Below are 18,340 nucleotides of genomic sequence, written 5' to 3'. Positions count from 1 at the left end.
ACCTACTGTATCAGTACATAAAGGATGATCTTGCGCATGGTTATATGAACAAAACTGGTATTTTATTTTCTATATAGATTTTGATGACAATTACAGTCATAAAACATAGTCACTCATGCCATTTTTAACAAAGACATCTTTCTGTATTTTTTCATGAGATTTTTTTTCTGTTTAATTTGGAGAACAATTTTCCAAATAATCTTTTGTATTTTTTTATCTAATTTAGCCACCTCAGCACAGCAAGTACAAGACATATATGTGTCGAGATATGAAGCAGAGAAGAGAATGCCCCCGTGGGGCCAGCTGCACATTTGCACACTCACAGGAAGAACTAGAAAAGTAAGTTCCATGTCATTGTTCTACTTCTACCTTAAATATTATATATGAGCTTAAAGTCGGAATCATTCAGTTCAATTTGAGTCATCCTCAGGATCAGCATAGTAAAACTTTTGATCATTCAAACAAAAATTGGGAAACAGCAGTTTATAAGTCATACAGTAGCATTTTATTAATAATATATTTAGCTGGATGCATCAACCTTAGAGATTTTTAAAAATTTTAATTAGGAATTGCTTGTATTATAAGGGGGGGGAAGTATATTTTTAAAGTTGACCTTTAGATACAACAATTGGTAAGTATTACTATGGTTGTATTCTTTTAGAAGGCATTTAAGAAATTATAAAAATATTTAATTGAACTTCTGTTTTAATTATTAAAATATTATTAAAGAGGAATTTATTTCATGAATTAAGGCAAATATATGTGTCCCAAGATAATGTTGTAGGATCCAATTTGGGTCCATCACCAGGACCAGAGTTTTAGTCTTCCGAGCTTTCAGACTCATGCTGGATCCCATCCTCCGGGAACTTGTCTCTGATCAGAATGTATGCTTTAGGTTATTCTAGGCATAGTATTTATGTGGTGCCTGGTTGTATGTGACTTTTTAGTTGTAGATTGGGGTGTTGATGGCCGGTTATTAAGTCATTGGCTGTTTTCTTGTACTTCCAAGTCCTCAGCTCCTAAGAACTTGATAAGCTGGTGGTAAATCAGCACTCTTATTTATTGAAAGGAGCCCATTTCCCAGGCTTCAGTCATTTCTCTGGCTATTCAGGAAGTCGAGGACTGGATCCTTAACTTATTTCACTTGGGCTGAGCAATGAAATATTCAGCATATTTACATTTGAGGATGAACTTATTAGAAATGTGAGTTGGGAAGAGATGTTTTTGAGCAAGTGTAGTCTTTCTTAAAAGCAGCTACAAAAAAATTATCTTCTTGTCTTCTTCAGTTTTGGATTTTTACTTAATCTTCTTGCTATTTTACAATTTGTGAACATATGATTTTATTATATTTCCTGTCTCTGTTTTTATTGTTTTATCTTATGACATGATTCTGATTGTATTTGTTGATAATTTTAAAAAAATACAAGATGAGATAAGGTCTCAAGATGTGTTTCATCTTCATTTATTGTAGGATTTCCTATTTAGAAGTAATACAATTGAAATTTTTTTGGCAATAATTAATAACCCAAAAATTTGGAATCCTGATAAATAGCTCAGTGAAAAAAATGATCTAGTGCAGGGGTCCCCAAACCCCCAGGCCGCCACCCACTACTGGGCCGTGAGCTATTAGAAACTGGGCCTCAGAAGTGGCAGGCAGGTGTGTGCACTCCATGTGCACAAAAAGTGAGCACATGTGCCCACTGCTCACATAAATGGAGCTGTACAGGCACGCTTACCGGCCACTCGCACAGAACCATTTCTCCCCACCACTGGTCTGCAAAGCTGGAAAGGTTGGTTAACTGTGAGTTAGTGGATCATTAGGAAACAATTACTGCAAATAAGTTGTGATATGGCCATACTTGAAGGCAGAGTTAAAAAATGTGCAGTTAACATGTGGGAAATGTTGTGTTACATTACTGTTTTTTACTCTGAACTAAAGATCCGAGATAAGCATCAATCAGCTGCTAGCCCACCTGCTAGCATTCAAATCCTTTTAGTCTTTTGTAATTCATCTTTCTCTTAGTCCTTTCAGAAACATAAAATCATCTTCATCTTATCCCTGTTAATATTGGAACTTAATGTTTTTCCTTGCTTTTGTTCCATCATTGTCTATCACCGTGATGGCGAACCTATGGCATGCGTGCCACAGGTGGCACACAGAGCCCTCTCTGTGGGCACACATGCCATTGCCAGCTGCTCTTCTGGGTTCCAGTGCTCCGGTATGCACACACACTTCAGTTTTGGCACTTGGTGCCAAAAAGGTTAACCATCACTGATCTGTCATCTCTATTGTTCCACTGCCAAAGAAGTTCCCTATCAATAACCTCAACTATTACAGATCAGTGGCACTCATTCCTATCATCATGAAGTGCTTTCAGAAACTGATCTGTCGGCACATTTCTGATCTTCCGCATACATTTGATAAATACCAGTTTGCATACAGAACAAATAGAACTACAGTGAATGCTGTAGCCATCACTCTTCATACTGCTCTGACTCATTTGGAACAGCGGGAATGGGACTATGTGAGGATGCTTTTTATAGATTTTAGCTCTGCATTTAACACAATTCTTCCACATAGACTAGTATCTAAATTTATGGATCTTGGGCTTTCTTACTCAATCTGCCTTTGGATTATGGATTTCCTGCCTGGCCGCTCTCAGAGGGTCAGATTAACTAATCTGACCCTCTGAGAACGGCCAGGCTGAGAGCCTCAGTCCTTATTATTAACACTGGTACATCGTAGGGTTGTGTGTTGAGTCCCTTACTCTATACTCTTTATGTACATGACTGCATTCCCATTCACACCAGTGACACTATTAATAAATTTGCAGATGATATAACAGTGGTAGGACTCATCCGGGAGGGATGAGTCTACCTATCGAGATGAGGTGGACTAGTTGCTTTTGTGGTGTGGAGACAGTAACTTGGTCCTTAATACCAATAAGACCAAAGAGTTTATATTGGGCTATACAAGGAATAGATGTGACATCCAGCCCTTGGTTATCAATGGAGACCAAGTGGAGTGAGTGACAATTTTTAAGTTTCTGGGTGTTATTATAAAAGAGGACCTGAGATGGGGTGGTCACATTGCAGCACTGGTCAAAAGGGCCCAGCAAAGATTAAACTACCCGCTGCTTCTCAGGAAACAACAACTGAATGAAAAACTGCTGGTGACCTTCTACTGCTGTACCATAGAGAATATTTTAACTTACTGCACTTGTGTATGGTTTGCCAATTTCACAGTGGCAGATAGGATAACACTCCAGAGCGTTAACATTGCCCAGAAGATCACTGGTTGCCCTCTCCCCTCTTTGGAAGAGCTTTATAGCTCCTGCTGCCTTAAGAAAGTTCAAAGCATTCTTAAAGATCCATCTCATCCTGGGCTTCCTTTTTTTGAACTATTACCATCTGCCAGACGGTACAGGATAATAGAAACAAGGACAAATAGGCTGAAAAATAGCTTTTATCCCAGAGCAAAAACTATATTGAATTCTACTGTATAGTGCAATATTAATGCAATATCAGGGGTTTTCAATTCAATTGTATAGAATGTGACAGATGTGTGTTTTTGTTTTATTTTTTTATGTATAATGTACACTGAAGATAGCATTTAATTTCATTGTATGAGGTGCAATGACAATAAAGTAAACTAACTATACATGCATAATTCTCCCATCCGTTTTGCTGCTCAACCAAGTGCAATCACTAGTGGTTCCTGCATGTGTGCAACATAGGAACATAAATGGGAGTTATTGATATAAGCAGAAGCACCATGAAACATTGTGTAGCTGGTTCTTCAAAGGATTTCACGGTGAAAGACATTTATAGTAAGGGCCATTGTCCTAGATTTCACTGTACAAATCAGTGGTGGGTTTCAAATTTTTTTACTACCAGTTCTGTGGGTTTGGCATGGCTTGGTGGGCATGGCAGGGGAAAGATACTGTAAAATCTCCATTCCCTCCCCAATCTAGGGGAAAGTTAATGCAAAATCCCCATTTCCTCCCGATCAGCTGGGACTTGGGAGGCAGAGAATAGATGGGGCAGGGCCAGTCAGAGATGGTATTTACCGGTTCTCCGAACTACTCAAAATTTCCACTACCGGTTCTCCAGAACTGGTCAGAACCTGCTGAAACCCACCTCTGGTACAAATGCTTGAAGTTTTACTTTCCTTTTATAGTAAAGAAGAAACAGAACACAGAATCATCAAAATTCATACTTAGACATTACTTGTCTAGAAACTACACAGGGAGGGAAGGAGGGAGGGCCAAGGGAAGAAATGAATGATTTGATTGTTGAGTATCAAGTCTGAAGGTGGTGGATAAGTGAGAGTGATATGTTTGTAGCTTTACAGATCAGCAACTTTTACAGCCTTTGAAGTGAAAAGGATTGCCACAGATGGACTAAAGGATAGTCTTCAGTTTCAGTCATTGTTCAGTGACTATTCAGAGTTATGGCAGCACTGAACAAAGGGACTTACAATCACTCCCCAAAATTATTTGATCAAAATTGGATCAAATTGGACTTCCAATCACTCCCCAAAATTATTTGATCAAAATTTGGACACTTGGCAACCTGCCTGCATTTACAACTGCAGGGGTGTTTTAACTCCTCCCATCTGCCTATCTCCCCCCATCTATGCCCTTTTGATCCCCTGCATTCCACCTCCCCTTAAGCTGTAGGTGATGTTTACTATCTTCTTGCTTCCATAGCTGACCAAGCATGCCCAGCCGGCCCTTCGTGAGTCAACTGCTGGCTGTACAAGGCTTTCTTCCCAAGGTCACACATAGCACAGACATGGGAAAGATAGCAAATGCCTTATGAAGGGCTAAGAAAGACATGCTTTGTCAGCAGAAGCAAGAGGATGTTGAAGGTCAGTTGGTGTGACAGAGTGCAGGATGGCAGGACCCCAGGTAGAATGATGATGAGTATGATTGGGACTGGGTTGAAGTGGTTTAGGCTTCCTAGGATGCCGGTGACTTTACATTGCGATGATGGTCTGGGACTTCTTGGGGTGGCTGGGGCTTCATACCATGCCACACTGCTGGGGCGCCTGAGGCTTCCATGGTGGCTTTGCTGTGCACTGAGGTTCAGGGGCTTCTTGCAGTCCCAGATCAAACTCAGAATGGCTTGACTTGCGATGGGTCCTCAGCGAAGAACTGGTGGAGTTCAATTAATCATGGGAATGTGGATTGCTGTGTTTGCTGTTGTTAAGTGATGCAGTCATGTGATGCCATGTTTTACAACCACATTGTATAGCAATAAAAATTCCAATCCCAATTACCATTGTAATTCAAGGGCTAATTGTATTATCTAGTTGTATACAATCCACATGTATTTCTAATATTTGTAAATATTGGGCCTGTATCCTGTTGCAACTGTAACAATTCTGTTTGTTTTGTTTTTTGTTTTGTTTTGTTGATTGATTGCCATTTTTTTTTCTTGAAGATTTCGTAAGATGAACAAACGTCTAGTTCCTCGAAGACCTTTGAGTGCCTCCTTGGGTCAGCTAAATGAAGTGGGCCTGCCTGCAGCAGCTATTATCTCAGATGAAGCAACAGTGGACTTACCCAATAGAAAACCCTCTACCTTGCCAAATGGAATTGTTTCACCAGGCAGTACAGTGACACAACTTATCTCTCGTGGAACCGACTCCAGTTATGACTCAGTCATGAAACCTGGGAAGATGGATCACCATAGTAGCAGTGCCCCTGGATCACCTCCTGATTTGTATGCTTCTATATTGTTTATCTCTTAGAATTTGACAATATAAATTAGCTTGCAAAAGAGTAATCCACATATACTTCCACATGCCAAAATTGTATGTACTCAAAATATAGAGTATATACTTCTGCACTGATTCCTCCTGGCAGCTTGTATGTAACTTGATATGGACAACTTTTTCTATCTGTAAATCATTTTTTCAGAATCAAAGCCTAGGGGAGAGTTCCCCAACTTTTCCAGCTTTGCAGACTGCTGGCTGGGGGAGAGGATCATTCCCTGCAAGTGGCCGGCAAACACGTACACCACTCACACAAATGGAGTGTAGGTGCACGCGTTCGCCCGCCATTTTTACAGCCCAGTTGCAAAGAGCTCATGGCCCAGCAGTGGGCTGTGGCCCAGAGGTTGGGGACCTCTGGCCTAGGAGATCAACCTGTATTCAACATATAAAAGCTCCTTAAACTTGAATTTGATACCTGTTCATGTCGTTCATATCCTGCCAATAATGTGGAATTAATTTGTAATTGTTTTCTTTGAAAAGACTTTTTTAAACCTTCCCAATTTGACCAACTACCATAATATTTCTTTGAAATTTTCCATCCAAAAATTGACTGTGCCAGCCTTCCTTAGTTTCCAAACCTAGTCACGGTCAAGCATTGCCGCTGTTGAGATTTTCTGCTTACATTGGATAAGAAAACAAATCGTAATCTTGTAAGGTTGCTGCTGTAATAGTTAAGGCTAGAAAGCAAGAAGTCATGAGTTCAAATCCTGCCTTAGCCACAAAAGCCAGCTGGGTGACCTTGAGCTAGTTCTCTCAGGCCAATCCATCTCACAGGATTGTTTTTGTGGGTAAATAGGAGGAGAAAGATGTGTTGGATATGTTTGCCACATTTGTAAAAGCAATAAAGGTGGGACATAATCAAATAAATAAAAATGAAGTGGCATTCTTATAAAAACCATCTAATATTAGAAAAAGTGCACAGGATTTCCTGCTATGAGGAACATAAGGGTGGGATGCTTAAATTAGTGGCAGAATACAACAGAAGAGCATGTGCTTGGAATCAGATGATCCAAAGGTCATTTCCCAGATGTAGGCCTGTTAGAAATCCTCTCAAGTCATTGAAAACTGCTGCGTGTCACCGTCAATCACCCTTAGCAATATTTAGGAGAGAAATCCTTCTAAGTTTCCCACAAGTAAATGGGAACACACAGCAATAATAAAACAATATCTATACTAAGTTGTAATTGCTTCAACTTTGTGTTTGTCTCATCTAGGCTGGAACCTGTTTCCAAGAGCTCTCACCCAGTGCCCCCCCGAGGACCTACAGACTTGCCTCCAATTTCAGTAGGCAAGCAGCTCCAAATAGTTCCCCGAGGCTCCCAGTTGTACCCAGCTCAGCAAACGGATGTGTTCTATCCAGATCCTCGAGGAACAGCTCCCCCATTTGAGCCTCCACCCTATCAAACAGGTAAATCCCATCTACATGAAATTTGGTCTTGAATTTTTTCCCTTTTTGTGGTTGAATAGTAAATATTGATTAAATTCTTACCATCAGAATATGATGCTTTCCATCATCTTTTAGGACAGATGAAGTTTGCAAAAATAAATGTATATCCTCAGATGTAAATGGGGAAAAATATTTTTTTAAAAAAAATAATTTTTATTAAACAGTTTGTCTTTAAAAACAACACAAAAAAACAATCACACACATATATATATAAAAAAAACATGTCAAAACATAATGTATTGAACATTACATTCCGTTGATGGTAATTTTATAGCATTCCGTATCAACATACGTATTTTGCTTTTGTAGTTCTCTATTCTATCGTATCTATTTACTTCTCAATAGTATTATAATCGCATTACTCCAACATATGTATGTATGTATGTATGTATATATGTATGTTTTCGTAGGTTTTCACGGGTATAGGTATGTAGGTCTTGGCATATTCGGGTCTTTTCCCGTGTAAGGTTGAAAGTATCTTGGCGACGTTTCAACGAGGTCTCACTCATCATCTTCAGGCTGGTGCTTTTGGCTTCGTGCTTCTGTGAGCAAAGCTTTGCTCACAGAAGCACGAAGCCAAAAGCACCAGCCTGAAGATGATGAGTGAGACCTCATCAAAACGTCGCCAAGATACTCTCAACCTTACATGGGAAAAGACCCGAATATGCCAAGACCTACACAGACACACACATACATTATAATATTCATTGTTCTTTGAACAACATTAAATGAAGAGATGTAAATATAAATGAATATAAATGTGTAGATAAGAACAATGGGAAAAAAATTAACTGACATTTTATTTCATGCAAACTCTGATTCTCTGAAGTAGTTAAAACAATGGAATAAATATTGTTCTAAATCTTGTTTCATATATTTAGGTGTATATTATCCTCCAGCTCAATCACTACAGTGTATGTCTCGATTTGTCCGACCTCCATCATCTATTCCTGAACCAGGTCCTCCTTTTGTAGAACAACATTATGCACCCTATCTCCAAGATCGCATCATGAACTCACAATACAGCACACAGCCACAGCAATATCCTCCAATGAGTCAACCTGTATATCCTCCCCATTATGACAGCAGACGTGTGTATCCTGCTGCTCAGCCATACCAACGGGAAGATATTATCCGAGGAAGTCCTGTTCCAATTGAAATTTCTCCACCTGCTGTATCACCATATGTACCTGAAACAAGAGATAGATATCAACAAGTGGAGGGCTACTATCCAGTTGGACCACATCTGAATCAGATTAGACCTTCATATCATAGAGTATGATACATTTTTTAATTTTATAATTATGATAAAAGTAATGTGCCATTTTTAGTTTTAATTTAATTTAGTTTTGAAGCAATTGTGTGCTGTCCTATTTTATGGGTAGCTTTATTAAGGCCCCCAAATTAACCAAGCAAGTTGACTCAGCAATGTATATTCTGAGTTTAGATTTAAAAATCTATCAAATTATAAATATTGCAAGAAAAGCCAAGATGTGCACATTTCACAAATGCAAATTTAAATTTATCTTTGTATTTTATAATTTATTTTGCTTCCGAAAAGAATGAGGGAGGTTCAAGGCATTCAAAACCTATAATTGACTGTTGTAAATCAAGAAATGGGACAGAATTGCATTTCTTTTCCATCTCAAATTCCAGAACAGATTTCCAGTTTGCAGGAAGACCAGAATTTATTCTGTAATGACCTTGGGTGGGTGGGGGCAGGGTGGAAAGGGGATGGTTTTGTTTGAGGGGCAGGTACATGCACTGACATAGTTTCATTTGTGTGAGCGGCAGGCGCTTGCCCACTGGTTCCCACCACTCATACGAGTGGGGTTGCAAATGCCAGCACCCACTGTTCACATGATTCAGATTGTGTGCGTGTGCTGGCCTACCACTCATGTGGCCTGGTTGCAAATAGGCCTTGTCCCAGCAGTGGGCTGTGGCCCACACGTTGGAGACCCTGGCCTAAGAAATTGCCTTAGTACTTCTATCTTTTTTTTTTTTTTTAGAAGATTTTTCTTTAAGCTTTGCTTTGCTGAAGCCATTCATTCACAGATACACAAACCAAACAGATAGATAATATTTCTGATGTGTAGCAATGAATAAGTGCAACTATAGAGTGGTTGGCATATGTTGTTTTGATTCATTCCAGAGTTTAGAGTGGCAAAGTGACTGGGTATCTCTGAGAAGCCAACGTGAGTTTTAAATATCTGGATAGCCAGTAAATGGCAGAATATAAATTGCAACCCAGGTTACTGTGTTCTAATATCTGCAGACAATGAACTGCTAACTCTGTGGTCTCCTACCTTCTTCAAAGCAACACTGAGCAGATTATAAACATCTATTTTAGATTACTCATATTTATACTTTCTGATTGTATAAGTGTTAATGAAGCAAGATTCCAAGTCACCAAAAAGGTGGTTAATTTGCTATGTTTTCATTTTTTGAAAACTCAAAACTTAAATATAAAATGTGATAGTAAAATCTTACATTAATTTTGTGGAAATGTAAGGTAGCATTCCTAATTTTCTCCAAAATGCTGTTGAGCAAAATAGTTTTACCCTTTCGCTTTATGAAATTGATAATGACTGAACAGACATTAATGAATCTAAGAAGGGAGGATTACTGAGAAACTCGTATTGTATTGAAATAATTTTGCTGCTTTACTAGAGTATCTTATAACTTTGGGATTGTAGACTTAAATTCATTTGTAGAATACAGGAATTTTCATATCTGCATTTTTTTTTAAAACCTTCAGGAACCTTATAGTCGGGCTCCCCCTCAGCCACACCCTAGTTTAGATGAATTGCATCGAAGGCGAAAGGAGATTATGGCTCAGCTGGAAGAAAGGAAGGTCATCTCCCCACCACCATTTGCATCATCACCAACCCTGCCTCATTCTTTACACACTGATGAGGTAAGCATATGTATAAAACAATTTAGTAGCGAATACGATACATGTGGTTTAAAACAATATGAGAAATTTGTCCTAAAGAGAGAAATGTAAATGACCAGTTTGAGGAATATTCTGCCATGATCTAAGTCCCATTATAATAATCAACTATCTTAAGAAAGAAGTTGAATCAGGTGTTTCAATCACTGAGATGATAATACGACACTGAGTTGGAGGGGCTCTTCCCATTAAAATACTGATGGCAGGCACCATCAGTCTGCATTTCATGATTGATGGTTGTGGAAATGAATCTTGTCCCATTCAAAACAAATTTCTGCATACCTCAGAAAAAGAATTATCAGTGTTCACAAGGCAGATAACCCAACTGCCAAAGACTTTGGACTCATCAGTTCACACTCAGAAAGATAGTGTAGAAATAAGGAATGTACGTTCTAACAATCATAATTCCAATCATGAAGCAATGGCAATAAAATACATTTTGTTTAATCATACTCTCTTCTTCTCTAAATAGGATGTCCGGTTAGTGAACTATAGTATAGTGTGGTGTAGACCATTTTGAAGGTCACGGTACTCTAGAATTACAGATTCAAGTAATCCTTGGGTTACAACCCCTCATTCAACAACCATTCAAAGTTACAAATGTGCTGAACAAGGGGGACTTACAATATGTCCAAGAAGTTAGTAGCTATCACAATGGCCTCATGATCACATAATTGTGATCTGAGTATTTTAATCGCTGGCTCATAATTATGACATTGCAGTGAGCCACAGTCATATGATTGCCATTTACGACCTTCCTTGCCATCTTCCCAGAACCACTGTTAATGGGAAAGCTGTCAGGGAAGGTTGGAAGTTGCTCAGTTAAGTCTCTCCTGCCATTTTTCTCCTCACAGTAGAGAAAAATAGAGTACAAGAGCCCAGAGATTAGGAATTAGTTTTAAAAGTATGAGAAATTCCAAGCCTCATAGGTTGTTTTAAATGTTTAATAAATGTTGTTACCTGCAATTAGTCTAGACAAATTAATTCCAAATGACAGCATAATGCTTTCTTCCTTTCACTGACATGAGTGGGCTTTGTTTTTATGCAGTACTTGGATGAAGACCTGAAGGTGGCAGGCAAATACAAAGGAAATGATTACAGCCAGTACTCTCCCTGGTCATGTGACACTATTGGCTCCTACATTGGAACCAAAGATGCAAAACCCAAAGACATTGTGGCAGTGGGTCTTGTGGAGATGGTGGTAAGCATGCTGAAAAAACCAGCTAAGTACTCTTGGTAATTGGTAAATTGCAGATGACCAGATTGTACAAAGGTTTCCAATGGAGATTCTCCAGACTTTTGTAGTTGATATGGCAACAGCTGAGAAGAAGTTTAAGGATAAATACTAACTGATCAGTACTAACACTGTACAGGTAGTCCTCATTTAACAATGTTAATTGGGACTGGAAACTCAAGTCATGAAAGGATATGGTCATAAGTCAAAAAGTCATACGATTGTACCACTTGGTGATTGTAGTTCTGGCAGTCCCAGCTGCCATCGCGTGGGTTGCTAAGCAAGGACTCAAATGTCTGAGACTTCCAACTTCCTGCTGGCTTCCCCATTGATTTTGCTTGTTCCAGTCTTTCTCTCTCCTAATTATATGTCTGTAGTGAGTTAGAATTTATCTCTTCCCACTCCTTGTTTATAATTTCATATATATAAAGTAAAATTGGGGAGAAAACTTTGAAATCATGAAGTATGGATAATTTTTTCTCCAGCTATGCTCCGCTTATATAAATTTCCCCCAAAGTCCATAATGGCCTGGTAATATAGTATTTTTTGAGAGAAAGGAATAATGTTCCATTGATAAAGCAATTATTTTATTATATCTACCTCCAAAGGCCTTTGCTTGATTTGTACATTCATAATACTAAATATTTAGCCTGCAAAGAATAGTCTGAATGCTGTTAATATTATTTGCTTACAAGTTTGAAAAAATTACTATTGTGCAAGCCTCTTTTTTCAATCAGGCCCCCTCCCACCATAATTGTGATATGGAAACATCTGAGAAATATGTCAGCTAAAAAGGAAAAGCTTGCCTGTAATTCTGATCATTTAATTTGTCACTCCAGAATGTGGACAGCAAGGGAATGCGAGATCAACGTTTGGATTTACAAAGGAGAGCAGCAGAGACTGGTGATGATGATCTTATTCCCTTTGGAGATAGGCCTACAGTGTCAAGGTTTGGTGCCATCTCACGTACCTCCAAAGCAATGTACCAGAATCCAGGCCCCATGCAAGCCATGACAGTTCAAGGGGCTTCTGCAAAACCAGTCAGTGTTTCAGGTATAAAGCGTTATTTTCTTGGGGCGGCGTGTGTATGTTGTAGTAGCTTTGAATTAGTATGTGGCTTGGTTATGGAAACAGGTCTAGACATAGGTTGGCAGGTGACATTAAAACCAAAAGAAAGTTGAAATAACACTGGCTCCCCATGAATAGGGGCATACAAGTAGTCCTCAATTTATAACTGATTGTTTAATGATTACTCAAAGTTAAAGCACTTCCGACCATCATAAAAGGTCACTCTGCTTATTTTCAGATCATTCAAAATTTTAGTTTTAAATAGAAATAATGAAAAACTGGGCAGTATCCTTTTACTCATCAGAACAATCGTAGTAGGAATGGAGCCACTTGTTGAGCAGGTTTACAAATGAAACACTAACGTTGCAGGGTGAAATCTCAGCTGAGATCCACTAGTTAAATTTAGAGTTACATAGAGAGAGATAAAATCTAGAAACGAAAGATTGTGTTGCTAAGGAAAATTGATGGAAAAGTCAGCCAAGATGACTTCATTCTTCATAGAGGGGGTAATGAGGTAGTCACAGACTGGCCCATGCAGTTTTGAGATATGCATGTTCAGATCTATTTGCTGTGAACTATAGCTATTTAAAAGAGGAAGAAAATATAACCTATTAAAATTGTGGCAAACAGCTAAAAAACCTGTTTGTTTTACATAGAACCAATATTTTAAAAAGAGAGAGAATATGTATAAAAATAAATGGTGACTCATAGTGTTCTGTTGTAAATGCAGTCTTTATAAGGTTGCACAGAAGGCTGATTTGGAAATTTAGTTAATTACTAGGGTTTCTATTACAATAATTATAATGAATAATTTTTATATAGGATTTTTCTGTTCTTTATAGATTACAGCCCATATGGAACACACAGTGCATGGGGAGGTTCACCATACTCACCCCATCAAAATGTACCTTCTCAGGGACGGCTTGGTGACAGGTAGGGGATTTGAACTTGCATATGCTATACATGTTTTAAGTTTTCTCAATTAAACTGAGAAGCAAGAACAACAACAAAAACTTTTTCCCCTTCCAAACAATTATCTATCCGAAAAGGGAGAGATTATCTATGACAGACATTGCTAACCATGGAAAATCTTTGCCATCATCTGAGAGAGAACAGCAGCTTCGTCTTGAACTGCAGCAGTTAAACCATCAGATAAGTCAGCAGACACGAGGACTTGAGGTATGTATTAGCTCTGTACTTTTTCTTAGAAAGAACTAGAGAAATGAAAAGGAGAGGGAGGCAGAGCAGTATAAATAGATTTTTATACTGCATTCAAATGATGCCATAGAATTTCAGAATGAAGAACTCGCCACTGTTCAGTCATTTTGAATGTGATTTTAAAATGACAGTATTAAGGGAGAAATGGCTGGTACCATTGAATTCTGTGTTCATTTGCATATAATATTTGTTCTTCTCTTATCCTCCCACACATGTTCACAAACTTGAGATCCATAAAACTTTTGTAATGGAAATCAGAATTATTGCTCTGTTTTACTTCTCTTCACTTTTATAGTGTTCTTTGTTTTTTTTTCCTAAATAGCAGACCACATGATTACATAATTTATTGAGAGCTTATGTAGAAAGTTTATTTCTCGGGTTGAAAATTTAAATTTATGATAGTATAATTGGCAGGATGTTGACTATAACCTACATTCATCCCAGAATATCTGTGTTTTCGCAAAAAGACAACATGAGGTAGTTTATGATGAATTACTTTACTAATGAGCACCTTGAATTGTACCTGCAAGCCAATTGGTAGCCTGTGGAGCAGTGAATATCAATGCACATACCACAACATATCCATTATTGCCCAGGTTGCTGCATTGTGAACCAACTGTAGCTTCTGGGTGGTCTTCAAGGGCAGCCCTGTGTAGAATGCATTGCAGTCATCTACTTACAAAGTGTCTAGATCATGAGTGACCATCTGGAGACCTTCAATTCTTGTGTTGCTGTTGAAGACAACACAAGTTGTGCTTAATTTGTGCATGCTGTGTTTGCTGGTGCTTAATGGAGGAGTATTGGATGGCTGAAAAATACCCACCTTGATATTAGTCTTCTTTATTATTAAACTTTTACTTTTAAAAATATATTTTAATTCATCAAAAAAAAAAGGAGAGAGTAAAATATCAACAACAATATTATAGCTCTAATGTACTAATTAAAATTAATCTTATATATGCATTCATGTCATATCATGCAGAATAGAATAGAATGAGCTGGAAAGGACCTTGGAGGTGTTCTAGTCCAACCCCCTGCTCAAGCAGGAGAACCTATACCATTTTAGATAAGTGACTGTCTAGACCAGGGGTGTCAAACTCAAGGCCCAGGAGTCGGATCCAGGCTGCAGGGTGCTTAGATCTGGCCCGCGGGACTGCCCTGGAAACAGCAAAGGGCCGACCCACGGTGTTTCTGCCAGTGAAAAGGGCCCTCCTGAGCGCTGTTTTTGCTGGCAGAGGGTTGCAGGAAGTCATCACAGCCAAAAACAGCTTGGGAGCCTTGTTTCAGTGGCAGAGCGCTCGGACCACCGCAGGTGCCCCCGACATGAGTGACATCAAGCTGGCCATGCCCACCCTGGCCCCTTGAGGTCAAACACAACCCTGATACAGCCCTCAATGAAATCAAGTTTGACATCCCCGGTCTAGACTTTTCTTAAAAACCTCTACTGATGGAGCGTCCATGATTTCTGGAGGCAAGCTAGTCCATTGGTTGATTGTCCTCACTGTTAGGAAGTTTCTCCTTAATTTCAGATTATTCTCTCCTTGATTAGTTTCCAACTATTATTTCTTCTCCTGCCCTCTGGTGCTTTGGAGAATAATTTGACCCCCTCTTCTTTGTGGCAGCCCCTCAAATATAGTTAAGTTAATTATATTAGTTAACTAATTTATCAATTTTAATCAATTTATTTGTTATAAGAACATTATTTATTATAATTCCTATTTCTTTATTGCGCATCTTCCTCAATTAAACATATTGGCATCTCTAGGATACTGCAGTAGTTCTTTCTCTAAGGCTTCTTTCTCCTGTCATTTGTTATAATACACCTTTTTTTTAAAATTTACATTTATATCCCGCCCTTCTCCGAAGACTCAGGGCGGCTTACATTGTGTAAGGCAATTTACCGTTTGTTTATCATTCTGATTGATTACTTCTGACCTCTGTGTTGTCAATTGCAACCTATAAATACAAAAACTTGTATATAGGTATTCCTAAACTTACAACCATAATTGAGCCTGGTATTGTCGTCATAAGTCATGGCAGTTACTGAGTCACCACATGACCATGATCGATTTATAGCAGCAGTCATTAAGCAAATCTGTGGACATTTTTTGCTTGAAACTGGCTGAAAACCAAAAATTCTGGCCAGATGAGGGCAAGATACTGCAAATGACTACATGCAAGCTGGTGGCCAAGTCCCCAAAATGCAATCGTGATCATAAGGGCAGCCTCAGAACTCTGAAAATGAATACTAAGTAGTTCTGGATAGTCTGTCATAATTTTGAATCATTGCTAAATGACTGGTCATTAAGCAAGGACTACTATATGCAAGTCAGATTTCCTAACAGTGGTGTAATCAGGATTATTAACAATAAAAATTTTATTCAAATATAGAAAAAGGTAAAATTTTGTAGCTCCTTTTAGAGTTGATAGAAATACTATATTAGAGTATTGATATTTTTAATGATTAAAAAGTGCATGTTATCTTCATCTTATTTTCCAAACTATTGCAGTTCATTTTTATGAAGAAGGAAATCAGTGAATCATCCAAGACAAAATTAATTAACAGTAACAAAATTAATTAACAGTAAAACAAAATGGTCTTCTCCTGGATAGAAGACTTTCCTCCCTATATTCTAGAATATTTAATTTAATGTACCATTTTCTAACTATATTTATAAATATTTTAAAAATTACACTCTACACGGGTTCTCTAATAAAAGGATTGCCTGGCTATTTTTATTTTTGGATTCTCCAGAATTCTCAATTTACCATGTTAATAACATTTAAATTAGTATGATTTACACTAGTATGCCTTATTGTACAGGAATTATGATCCATTGGACATCAATACTATCTATGAATTAGACAGTACTATGCTGTCTTCCAGATCAGATTTTCCAGATAGACATTTTAAAATTATATATTTTATCAGAGTTCCCCAAACCTTCTGGCTTTGCGGACTGGACTAGCAGGGAGTGGGGTGGGGAATATAGAGGGGATGGTTCCGCAGTAGCAGTCGTACTGCATGCATAGCTCTATTTGCTTTTGAGTGGCATGTATGTGCGCCTGCCGCTTACGCAGATGGAGCGTGCATGCACGTGCTCGCCTGCTGCTCAAGCAAGTGAGGATGCACGTGCACTTGTTTCCACGGCCCAGTTGCAAACAGCTCATGGCCCACTAGTGGGCCCCAGCCCGGCCCTGTATTATATTATAATTATTTATGTAAAACCTTCAGTGCTAACAGTATTTTGAAAATGAAATATTTAAACTATTTTTCATTTATACAGTGATACTATACAGGTGGTCCTCATTTAACAACCATTCCACAACCATTTGAACTTAAAATGGCACTGAACAAGTGGTAGTTATAACTATAACTCGTATTATAAGTAGGAGTTATAGTTATACTTGTTCAGTGCCATTTGTCGCAGTGACCCTGCAATCATCTGATTATGATTTGGGTGCTCGAGGCATGCTTGAATTATGAGGTTGCAGCATCCCCCAGTCATTTGTCCACAATTTGTGACCTTTCTTGTCAGAGCAAAGTCAATGAGGAAGCTGGCAGAAAGTCACTAGTTATGTTCACATAGGTCCTTGCTTAATGATGGCTACTGGGACTGTGTCCAAACTGCTATGGCTATGTGGACAAGATAAATCCTTACAGTACTTATTTATACCGGTAAATAAATTCTGCAGAGATCTTTATATCAGTGTTTTCACAGTTTGGACTCCAATAGAACTCTTAATCAGATCAAGAAGCACATACTAGGATACAGTCAGTTTGCAGTGAGCACTGGCCAAGTTATTGGGTCTTTTCGTTGGCCTGCTTGACTGAATATACTACAGAAGATAAACTTCCACATTGCAAAGAAGAGAAAATTGTTGTCTTTCATGGAAGCTGAATTATTGTAATATATCATTGATGAATTCATAAACATTAAAAGAATTGCAAAATTCATCAGGAAATTCCTCTAAAATAAAAAGTATGGTTTTATAAAACTTAGAAGTGTGCATACTTTAGCCATTATATTTCTAATTTAAGTTTGTCTTCATCTGTCATATCTTATGTGTTATAATTTTGAGCATGTCTATAAGAGCAGCATAGAAAGTATAAATAAATCAGCCATTTTTTTTATAAAGAAGAATGTTGGGCATTAGAAGCCAAGCAATATTCCTGCATTTTGGCCTGATTCCCATGTCTGCATGGTATATTTTGTGTGTTCAGTTGTGTATGTGCTTGGCTTTGTGCATTTAGGCGGTTAGTAACAGGCTGCTGTTGCAGAGGGAAGCGACCCCTTTGGCAGGCCAACCACAGCCCCCACCGCCACCACCTAAGTGGCCTGGAATGATTTCAAGTGAACAGCTGAGCTTGGAGCTGCACCAGGTGGAGAGGGAAATCGGGAAGAGAACCCGGGAACTAAGCATGGTGAGTGTTTTGTAAGGTGGGCGGAGAAGATGCTGCTGCTGCTGCTGCTGCTGCTGCTGCTGCTGCTGCTGCTGCTGCTGCTGCTGCTGCTGCTGCTTGGAGAGTTGCAGTGTGACCTGCTCTCGCCATTTCTGAACAAGAGTTATTTATTTTGAATATTCAGAGCTAGTAGCTTATAGGTTTTTGTTTTTCTACAAATTTAATTTTGCGAG

General features: G+C 38.5%; 1 protein-coding gene across 2 annotated transcripts in view; it reads left to right on the top strand.

Moving 5' to 3' along the window:
- Positions 1 to 18,340, top strand: part of RC3H1 (ring finger and CCCH-type domains 1) — a 71,058-nt gene that overhangs the window by 41,797 nt on the left and 10,921 nt on the right. The window contains exons 9-18 of one of the 2 annotated variants that reach the window (XM_058178510.1): positions 227 to 339; positions 5,449 to 5,730; positions 6,997 to 7,190; positions 8,111 to 8,505; positions 9,988 to 10,146; positions 11,231 to 11,383; positions 12,256 to 12,469; positions 13,327 to 13,417; positions 13,534 to 13,663; positions 17,958 to 18,128. In XM_058178510.1, the coding sequence (XP_058034493.1) occupies positions 227 to 339; positions 5,449 to 5,730; positions 6,997 to 7,190; positions 8,111 to 8,505; positions 9,988 to 10,146; positions 11,231 to 11,383; positions 12,256 to 12,469; positions 13,327 to 13,417; positions 13,534 to 13,663; positions 17,958 to 18,128 (1,902 nt within the window). The remainder of the gene's footprint in view (positions 1 to 226; positions 340 to 5,448; positions 5,731 to 6,996; positions 7,191 to 8,110; positions 8,506 to 9,987; positions 10,147 to 11,230; positions 11,384 to 12,255; positions 12,470 to 13,326; positions 13,418 to 13,533; positions 13,664 to 17,957; positions 18,129 to 18,340) is intronic. The other variant, XM_058178511.1, reaches the window with a different exon arrangement.

The sequence above is a fragment of the Ahaetulla prasina genome, chromosome 3 (assembly GCF_028640845.1).
Source record: "Ahaetulla prasina isolate Xishuangbanna chromosome 3, ASM2864084v1, whole genome shotgun sequence".
Classification (NCBI taxonomy): Eukaryota; Metazoa; Chordata; class Lepidosauria; order Squamata; family Colubridae; genus Ahaetulla; species Ahaetulla prasina.
The sequence above is the reverse complement of the archived record's forward strand: the minus strand, read 5'-3'. Positions and strand labels throughout refer to the sequence as shown.